General features: G+C 35.0%; 2 protein-coding genes across 3 annotated transcripts; one reads left to right on the top strand and one right to left on the bottom strand.

The window, feature by feature from the left end:
- Positions 1-1,456: 1,456 nt before the first annotated feature.
- On the top strand, positions 1,457-8,223 carry LOC129315448 (uncharacterized). Of its 2 annotated transcripts, XM_054959118.1 has the most exons (3): positions 1,458-1,639; positions 3,114-5,048; positions 7,100-8,223. In XM_054959118.1, exons 2-3 carry the CDS (start codon positions 3,449-3,451, stop codon positions 7,108-7,110), a joined length of 1,611 nt encoding a protein of 536 aa, XP_054815093.1. In that variant the 5' UTR covers positions 1,458-1,639; positions 3,114-3,448; the 3' UTR covers positions 7,111-8,223. The 2 variants fall into 2 exon arrangements, with proteins under 2 accessions (XP_054815092.1, XP_054815093.1); XM_054959117.1 differs by lacking the exon at positions 7,100-8,223 and having other exon boundaries at positions 1,457-1,639; positions 3,114-6,702.
- A 1,870-nt stretch (positions 8,224-10,093) lies between these two features.
- On the bottom strand, positions 10,094-10,408 carry LOC129316496 (putative glycine-rich cell wall structural protein 1). The gene has a single exon (XM_054960920.1). It carries the CDS (start codon positions 10,406-10,408, stop codon positions 10,094-10,096), a length of 315 nt encoding a protein of 104 aa, XP_054816895.1.

Below are 10,408 nucleotides of genomic sequence, written 5' to 3'. Positions count from 1 at the left end.
AAGAGGTAGAGGACGGCGTTAGAGTAGGATTGGGGCTAGGGGTGGCCAAACCCTTAGGCCCCTTCAAGATATTCCTTCTAGAAGTGAACAAGTAAGTCCTCAATCTGAGGAGCAGACAGTCCGTTCAACACATGATATACGAGAGGAGAATCTTGTAGTTAAGTTATTGGAGTTTATGAAGTTAAATCCACCATCTTTTTTGGGAACCAATGCACAGGAGGACCCAATTGAGTTTCTCAAAGGAATAGAGAAGAGATGTAGGGCCTTGAAATGCCCTGATGTTCAATATGTCAAATTTGCAGTGTTCCAGCTTCAAGGAGTAGCAAGTACTTAGGCAAAAATAGTCCCAAGTTTGCATGCAACTAGAATACCTTCTTTGACTTGAGAAGAATTCAAGACTACATTTTTGAATCAATATTGACCTCAAAGTACTAGAGACGTAAAAGTTGAAGAGTTTCTGATTTTAAAGTGCAGTAAAGGAATGTCAATAAGAGAGTATGTGATAGAACACATTTGTTACCCACTTTTATTTGTCAATTAGGACCATTTTATTAATGATTTATCACCTTCAAGTGCACACATTGCATTAGATTTGGAACTTTGCCTAAGTTTCTAAGATCAGTGCATAGGGGCATTTTGGTCCAAAAAAATGAACTTTTGAGAAAATGTACAAGAAAAATTGACAAAGTGCATTTTATGTCCAGTTGATGGATGGTGAAATTATATTTTTAAAATTCATTTTAGTTTGGGAGTAATTAAATAAAAAAGTTAACACTTTCTTAAGTATCTTAGTTTGTCCTAGTTTTTGGTTTGCCTTTGTGTGGAAATTTTTATATAATTTTGTGCAGCCTGAAACTTGGTTAATTTAATAAATTCTCCCTTCTAATTATGAATTTAATTCTGGACATGAATTAGATTTTATTATATCATATGCTATTTAATTGAATCATGTGATTTATGTGACATAGGTGGCATGTGACTTGTGCATCAATTGGGCAATTGAGGTCAACACTCCTTGAGGTCAATGGCTGATGGTTTGCACGTGAATTATGATTATTTTGAGGGGTTAAATCAGCTAAAATGATGTGGATGACACATGGGAAATTAGGCACACATTGGAATCATCTACAAACCAATAAGAAGTTGCCACCTTGCAAGTGTGACAAGGCTCCCATTTACATTTTAATTTCTTTTTCCTTATTTTAATTAAGCTTCAGCTGATGGGAGACACCAAGGAGCACGCCATTTTAAGTCCCAAATGGGATCCAACACATATCTCATTCATCTTCCACATTCTCTCTCTCTTGTTCATAGTGTTCTTCATTTTCTCTCTTTTGTTCTTCATTTTCCAGCACCCTAACCTCCATTTTCAGCCACCAAACCTCCACAAAACTCATACCATTCTTCTCCTCTCTTCATTTTCGTTCCATCCCTTCCATTTTCACAAGGATTGAAGCTCATTTTCATCATTCAAGAGCTATGGAGTTTGGCCTTCACAAGCAATCACTAGGGTTCTTGAAGATGAAGATTGGCTAAGTTTCTTTGTGGAATCCTAGAGAGATGAAGATGGAGGATGAGTCTTGAGCTTCAAATTGGCTAAGTTCTTTTGTTTCCTATCCTCTTCTCTTTTTACTAGATGGTTAGATTCCTTAATCTAGGGTTTAATCATCTTAGCTTATAAATTCTAATTTGAATTTGATGTTGATGTAAAGAGAGAGGATTGTTTCATTTAATTTCTTCCTTGGACAGCCATGACTGAATTTTGCCACTCTTTGTTTGGCACATAATCTTGTGTTTTTCAATTAGTGAATTTCTTGTGTTAATATTGCATAATCTTGTGGTGTTAATGCTTGTGTTGTTGAGTAGCTTGACATAATCTTGTGGTTGCTCAATTTATGTGTTTGACCATGGCTGTTGAGAGAAGATTTTGAGTGAATCACTTGGCTAATGTCTTCACCAATTGGTTAATTGAACTAGGGACTTTAATCTAAGACCTAGGGAGGTTAGCTAATTAGGTTAATTGGCTTAGGATAATTTTCTTAAGTCATGACAGCTTTAGTCAAGAGGAAAGGGAAGCTAAACTTAGCCTAATCATGAGAAGATAATGAGTCCAAAATCAACTAATCTCTAGGGTTCCATTATTGTAAAAAGGGAAGTTCATTTCACTCACTTTCACTAGCATTTTAATTACTTGCATATTAGGTAATTAGTTTAGATAATTAGCTAGATAACTAAATTCCTACAAACTTTGGTTGATTTATTTCACTAGATAACTTTCAATTAGACTTAAAACCATTCCTTGGGAGATGACCTAGGGTTGGCCCTATATTGCATTAGGGTTAGCTTTAGTGTAATTTTGAGGATAAGCGACTAATTTCCTATCAAAATTTTGGCGCCGCTTGCCGGGGAATGGTTTAAGTTTAATTCTAAGGTTGTTTAGTACTTAATTTACATTTTTAGTGTTCCTGGAAAATTTTTTGAAAAATTATAAAAATTTGTGTTTTGTGTTTTGTTTAGTGTTTTTTGTGTGTTTTGAGTGTTTTTATTCTGTTTTGAAAAAAAAAAATTAGTGCAATTTTCGTTGGTTTGGTGTAGAGCTGAAAATACTTTGTTTCTAGTGTCTCTGTCTGAAATTGAAAAATTAACTGGGAATGAGTCTGAGGGAATTTGAATTTGAAATTTATTTCATTGAAAGCTCTATATCTTACTTCACTTTAAAATTGGTTTGGTCAATTTTGGACGTGGGAAGTGTCCTGTGGAAATTTTACAATCTAACAAGGTCCAGGGAGCCATTACAGAGGATTCCCAAAACCCTGTTTCAACTTTGAGTTAGCATATCTTCCTCTTTGTGCGTTCAAATTGATTGATTTGAGTTTCATTTTTCTTATCACTGTCCTATATTTGTTTCTTGTGTTTAGGATTTTCTTCAATTTTTCCATTTTCCTATTTGAAAGTTTGTTAGAAGCTCTGAAGGTCTTCTGGACGAAATCCTGTTTCTCCAGACCTGTGGACCAACTTGTGAAAAATTCTGGGAACGATTGGGAGGGATTTGTAATCTGAACGTTTTATATAATTTTTCTGAATATCTCTTGTGTATCTTATAAAAGTTTCAGGTGAATTTCTCATATGGATTGGCTGCTAAAAAATCCACAAGTTCACTATCTCCAGAAAGCCTACTGTGCAAATTCCAGAATTGTCAAAGCTTCTTGATTGAGCATTTCTAACTCTCTTTCTACTTGTTTGGTGTTGTTTTTGATTTTTTTTATTTTTATTGTTTTTAATTCTAATAGAAAAAAAAAAGAAAAAAAAAATTTCTCTTGATTTTTGTTTGCTTGCATTTCCACTCATACACTTGCAAAGGGCATATCATTTGAGCTTCCTTGGTCTTTCCATCATTTTGAGCTTGAATTTGAATCATTGCTTGTGGATATAAATTTCATTGCATTTTATGGCTTGGTTTCATGATCATGATTCATTCCATCATTCATTTGACATCCATTCCCATCCATTTCCAGCGCTTAACATTGACCATACATCCCATTTCCATAATCAATTTCAACAATATAACTTTGATTATCCACCCCCATATCATGATCATTTCCATCCAAGTCACAATTATGAATTTTTCAATCCCATGAGTTTTGAATCCAATCTAAGCACTCATGTTGAGCGTACACCATCCATTGACATTGAGCATCTAGAAAAATTATATGCACAAAGGGGTAAATTTTATTGTGTGCATTGTGAGGCTATCTCCCACTTCTATTATGATTGTCCTATTCTAAAAGGATATTGTGAACCACATGGAGTAGCCCAAGCCTCACAAGAGAGAAATTACATGTTTCAAGTTGAAGACACACAAAAAGTTGCTCATGAAGCTATTGAGAATATAAATACACCTCAAGCCACTCAATCTCCAAAAGAGAAGGAGTCAATCCAACCCTTACTTCAAGAGGTAATTTCTCCTATTCCTATTGAGGTTGATTCTTCTTCACATTTGACTTTATCTAATGATGAGCATAATGATTTAAATGATGATGACGTAGATGAAGAAATTATAGTTGAATCACCTTGGATGTTTGAGCATGAATCATATTGTGAAAAAGTATACCCTTGGGAGAAAAACACTTTGAGTTCACATGATAATTCTCTTGATTTAAATTCAAATATCATTGAAAGTGTTGACTCTTCACTTAGCTTGAATAAAGAAAATGAAATGGATGTTGATGGTGGCGATGATGTATCTTGTATGCTTGAAATTCCAATTCCTTCTTGTGATATTGTTAATAGTGCACATGCACTTGTTTCTTCTAACCATGATGTGCTTGAGAAAGGTTGTTTACCTTCTTTTGTAGGTGAACAAGGCAATGTAGCCAAACCATCTCTTGATTTCAAAGAGGAACTTGCTCAACTTGAAAAGGCTGTAGCTCCTACTAAGGATTTGAACAAGGAATTGAAAATAACTCAAGATGACAAGGAGGTTGAAAATCAAGGAATTGATTTTACAAAGCCAAATAGTAATGAGAATAATATTGATTTAATGCTTGATGATTTTGATGATGAGTTGGCTTTGTTTCATAGTACTTGTTCTAATTTCCTATTCACTTGTGATTGTTCACATGATTCTCCATGCCCTATTTGTTTAGAAATTAATTCATTTGTGCTTGAAAATAGTAGCAATCATTTACTTGATAAAATAATTGATGATGTATGTTTGAGTGAAATTAATCATGAGTGCACTTCTTTAGAACCCAATATGCTTGAGGAAGGGTTCTTTGTTGATTTTATAGGTCTAAATGATGATATGGCCAAGAACCCCCATGTACTTAGAGGATTTATCATTGCAATGGAAGAGACCTTGGCTAACCATGAAGATGATCAACCACATAAAGTTATGAAAGATTCTACACCATACATCTTGGAGCCATTACAAATTGATCTTGAGCCTCCACCTAAGATGCTTGGAATGAAGATGATAATGAGTAGCTTCATGTTACTCCTCAAAGATGAAAATTTCAACTTCAAGAGCTTGTGGAGATTTAAACTAGGTTGTATCTTCTTCACCCTTTCTTTTTACTTTACTTTGCTTTATGCTTTGATTTGTTGATTGAGTAAATTGCAAGTGTGGGGGAGATGAACCTAGTAGGAAAATTAGAGTTTATTTGCTTTATTTGACTTCTTTGTTTTGTGTTTTAGTTTGAAAAAAAAAAATATCTGCACCACACTTTTGTTATGCATTTATTATTGATCTCACCTTATTTTATCACTAGTCTATACATACATTGAGGACAATGCATGATTTAAGTGTGGGGGAGAGAAATAAACATTTTGTTTTGTTTGTTTGGTTTTGTTTGGTTTTGCAAATAAAAAAATTCAAAAAAAAATTTCTTTATTTTGTTTTGTTTGAGGTTACTTAATTACCTAGCTCTTGAATGGATATTTTGATTCTTGAGATGTGGTAATTTTTAGGATTGAATAGGTGTGAAGTGAACATTCTTTTACCTTGAATTAATGGATTAGAGTGGCATATTACCCATTCATGGAAGAGGCTAAACACTCATGTGTGATTAATTCCTTAGTGATATTACCCTCTAGAATTTGTTTCACTTCTTAATTAAGACCATATATCTTGCATTTGTTTGATAGGAGATGAGAGATGGCATTCATAAAAAATAGCCAAGAGCCAAATAGCCAACCTATTATTATTTATTATCCTTTGTTAGCCACTTTGAGCCTTTGGTTTGATTCTTAAAAAAAAAAAATATTCACCCTATTTTTCCCCAAGGAATGCATGTTACACTTTTATATGTCTTTTTAATATTCATTGCATGTCCTAGATCAAATGAGTGGATGCCTATTATCATTTCTCTATCCATTACTTCCATTATTTTCAAAGAGTTAGGGGCAACCAAAAAAAAAACAACAAAGATAGATTTGAAAAAAAAAATATAGTCAAAAAGAAAAGAAATAAAGTTGCTAGAAAAATAAAAAAAAAAGAAGAAAAAAAAGAAAAGAAAGAAAAAAAAAATAAAAATAAAAGTAAAAAGTTGCCTAGCTCATCCATTCCATTTGTTTTATTATTTCTTATCATTTCTTTCCATCATCATTGTGTTAAGGTGTTAACTCAATTGAGTTAGGTTATGCTTTGCATATTAAGGGGATATATCTTGATTTAGCATTATTTTGATGCTAACCCTATTTTTTTTTATATACATGCATTTCTTAGACATCCTTTTATTACCTATATCACAACCTAATAAAGTCCATTTGATTCTTGATTGCAAGTGCTATTTAGTGATGGAGATGTAGAAGGGTTACAAATTCATAGTAGGGTTTATCCTAAGAAATTTTGAGTGAAATTTAATACCTTATAGACTTTGAGTGATGAGAGTAAATACTTAACCTAGAGAGGCTTACTCTTTGACATTGATTCTTGGTAAGAGTTTGTTTGTGATGTGCATAATTCTTTCGTAATTATTGCCACATTGATTGATAATTTGTAGAAGTTCATGAGCTAGTATTTTAGTGACTTGAAACAATGTTTTTCTCTTATTTCTTTGTCTTATAGTTTCTTTTGGGACCTTTTTCACTTGATTTTGCCCGGAGTGCAAAAGCAAAGTGTGGGGGAATTGATAGAACACATTTGTTACCCACTTTTATTTGTCAATTAGGACCATTTTATTAATGATTTATCACCTTCAAGTGCACACATTGCATTAGATTTGGAACTTTGCCTAAGTTTCTAAGATCAGTGCATTAGGGGCATTTTGGTCCAAAAAAATGAACTTTTGAGAAAATGTACAAGAAAAATTGACAAAGTGCATTTTATGTCCAGTTGATGAATGGTGAAATTATATTTTTAAAATTCACTTTAGTTTGGGAGTAATTAAATAAAAAAGTCAACACTTTCTTAAGTATCTTAGTTTGTCCTAGTTTTTGGTTTGCCTTTGTGTGGAAATTTTTATATAATTTTGTGCAGCCTGAAACTTGGTTAATTTAATAAATTCTCCCTTCTAATTATGAATTTAATTCTGGACATGAATTAGATTTTATTATATCATATGCTATTTAATTGAATCATGTGATTTATGTGACATAGGTGGCATGTGACTTGTGCATCAATTGGGCAATTGAGGTCAACACTCCTTGAGGTCAATGGCTGATGGTTTGCACGTGAATTATGATTATTTTGAGGGGTTAAATCAGCTAAAATGATGTGGATGACACATGGGAAATTAGGCACACATTGGAATCATCTACAAACCAATAAGAAGTTGCCACCTTGCAAGTGTGACAAGGCTCCCATTTACATTTTAATTTCTTTTTCCTTATTTTAATTAAGCTTCAGCTGATGGGAGACACCAAGGAGCACGCCATTTTAAGTCCCAAATGGGATCCAACACATATCTCATTCATCTTCCACATTCTCTCTCTCTTGTTCATAGTGTTCTTCATTTTCTCTCTTTTGTTCTTCATTTTCCAGCACCCTAACCTCCATTTTCAGCCACCAAACCTCCACAAAACTCATACCATTCTTCTCCTCTCTTCATTTTCGTTCCATCCCTTCCATTTTCACAAGGATTGAAGCTCATTTTCATCATTCAAGTGCTATGGAGTTTGGCCTTCACAAGCAATCACTAGGGTTCTTGAAGATGAAGATTGGCTAAGTTTCTTTGTGGAATCCTAGAGAGATGAAGATGGAGGATGAGTCTTGAGCTTCAAATTGGCTAAGTTCTTTTGTTTCCTATCCTCTTCTCTTTTTACTAGATGGTTAGATTCCTTAATCTAGGGTTTAATCATCTTAGCTTATAAATTCTAATTTGAATTTGATGTTGATGTAAAGAGAGAGGATTGTTTCATTTAATTTCTTCCTTGGACAGCCATGACTGAATTTTGCCACTCTTTGTTTGGCACATAATCTTGTGTTTTTCAATTAGTGAATTTCTTGTGTTAATATTGCATAATCTTGTGGTGTTAATGCTTGTGTTGTTGAGTAGCTTGACATAATCTTGTGGTTGCTCAATTTATGTGTTTGACCATGGCTGTTGAGAGAAGATTTTGAGTGAATCACTTGGCTAATGTCTTCACCAATTGGTTAATTGAACTAGGGACTTTAATCTAAGACCTAGGGAGGTTAGCTAATTAGGTTAATTGGCTTAGGATAATTTTCTTAAGTCATGACAGCTTTAGTCAAGAGGAAAGGGAAGCTAAACTTAGCCTAATCATGAGAAGATAATGAGTCCAAAATCAACTAATCTCTAGGGTTCCATTATTGTAAAAAGGGAAGTTCATTTCACTCACTTTCACTAGCATTTTAATTACTTGCATATTAGGTAATTAGTTTAGATAATTAGCTAGATAACTAAATTCCTACAAACTTTGGTTGATTTATTTCACTAGATAACTTTCAATTAGACTTAAAACCATTCCTTGGGAGATGACCTAGGGTTGGCCCTATATTGCATTAGGGTTAGCTTTAGTGTAATTTTGAGGATAAGCGACTAATTTCCTATCAGTATGATCAGAAGTTTACTGAATTATCTTCTTTTGCCTTACATATCATCTCGACTAAAAGGGAACGAATTAGCAAGTTTGTGCATGGATTGCCAATAGATATACATGACAACATAGCACCTATGTGGGTCATGATATCACCTATGTTGAAATTGTTGATAGTATATTGAGAATGAAGAATCAACATAGGGCAGAAGAAGCAATTTCTAAGAAACTCAAGAGGGAGCATGATGAGAAATTTCTCAGTTCTTCTTCCAAGAGTCATCAATTTTCAAGTCAATCTCACTTTCGTGCCTTACAGTCTAGGCCTAGATCATTTGGTTCATCATCAATAAGCGCTCCTATTATGAGACCAAATTCTAGTAATGTTAAACCTCGAGCCCAGTCAGTTCCGAATCAATCGAGTTACGTTAGAGTCCCTTATACTAGTTATGGGAAATACCATTCGAGACCGTGCAATAGAGTATCTGGTGCATGTTTTGAGTATGGGCAAATAGGCCATTTGAGAAGAAATTGTCTATATCTACAATCTATGTTGAGTCAAGGATCAATTCCACCTTTTTCTTACCCTACTTCCTTGTCAATCCCACTTGCTAGAGCTGCTTCTACTTTAGCTAGCAGGGGTAAGTTTAGAAGGGGAAACGATCAGCGGGGATAGTCTTCTTCAGGGTACAAACATGTAAGAGTTTATGCTATGATAAGACAGGATGCTAAAGCTTTAAATGCTATTGTTACAGGTATTATAATAGTGCGTTCTAATCAAGCTTATGCATTATTTGATCCTAAATCAACTCATTCATATGTGTCTGCTTATTTTGCTAAGAGGTTGGGCAAAGAACCTATCGAATTTGATAATTCATTTATAGTTGGTACCCCAGTAGGGGAATCTCTAATTTTTTCTTATGTGTACAAGTTTTGTGAAGTGTCTCTTAAGAGTAGAGAAACCCTTATTGATTTGATAATGCTTGATATGATTGATTTTGATGTCATTTTAGGCATAGATTGGTTAGCTTCCTACTATGTTACCGTTGACTACCACTTAAAAGTAGTGAAATTTGATATTCTAGGTGAAACTCCTTTTGTGTTGCAAGGGAATTTTGTAAAAAGACCTACTAATCTTATTTTGACTTTAAAAGCCCAACAATTACTATTATAAAATATGAAATTTAAAGGGTACTTTCTACATCGGTTGGAAGACAAATGATGTAGAAAGTTAAGGTGGTAGCATTTTTATAATAATGACAACGCGTATTATAGTTTTTACACCAGGTGAAAAGGAAACCATTGTAAAAAAGGCTCTCTACAGCCGGTGACTAAGTAACCGCTATAGAAAATAATATTTCTACAACGGGTCTTACTCGCTGTAGAAACTCAACTTTCTATAGTGGGTGATGTACACCCACTGTAGAAAGATTATTTTCTACAGTGGGTGCTTAGTCACCTGCTGTAGAAAAACACTTTCTACAACAGGTGTATAGACACCCGCTGTAGAAAGTAATTTAAATTTTTTTCCCCACTCCGTGCCTCCTCCTTCATTTTCTCTTCTTTGTGCCTTCAGAACTCTCCTTCTTCCTCAATCTCACTTGACCGACACCCCCCACTCCACACCTCCTCCTTCATTTTCTCCTCCCGATCTCGCTACCTCCCCTTGCCTCCTATGAAACCGCCCCCGTCCCTCCTCTTCCCCTTCCGAGCCCCCACCCCCTTTACCCTGCCCCTGCCCCATCCTCATCCCCCTCGCCCCCCACCCCTGTCCCCACCCTCCTCCCCCTTGCCCCCTGCCCTCATCCCCTTCCCCATCCCCCGTCCCCTCGGCCACCTCCCCCATCCCCCACCCACCTCTCCCTATCTCGCCCCCTTCCCCTTCCCCTTCCCCTTCCCCCATTCCCTCCAT

The sequence above is a fragment of the Prosopis cineraria genome, unplaced genomic scaffold (genome assembly GCF_029017545.1).
Source record: "Prosopis cineraria cultivar Desert tree isolate PC_DT_omini unplaced genomic scaffold, ASM2901754v1 PC7, whole genome shotgun sequence".
Lineage (NCBI taxonomy): Eukaryota > Viridiplantae > Streptophyta > Magnoliopsida > Fabales > Fabaceae > Prosopis > Prosopis cineraria.
This window is presented reverse-complemented; position numbering and strand designations above follow the sequence as displayed.

Coding starts and splice junctions, on each gene's coding strand:
- LOC129315448 (XM_054959117.1), top strand. CDS start 3,449: ATGGCTTGGTTTCATGATCATGATTCATTCCATCATTCATTTGACATC.
- LOC129316496 (XM_054960920.1), bottom strand. CDS start 10,408: ATGGAGGGAATGGGGGAAGGGGAAGGGGAAGGGGAAGGGGGCGAGATA.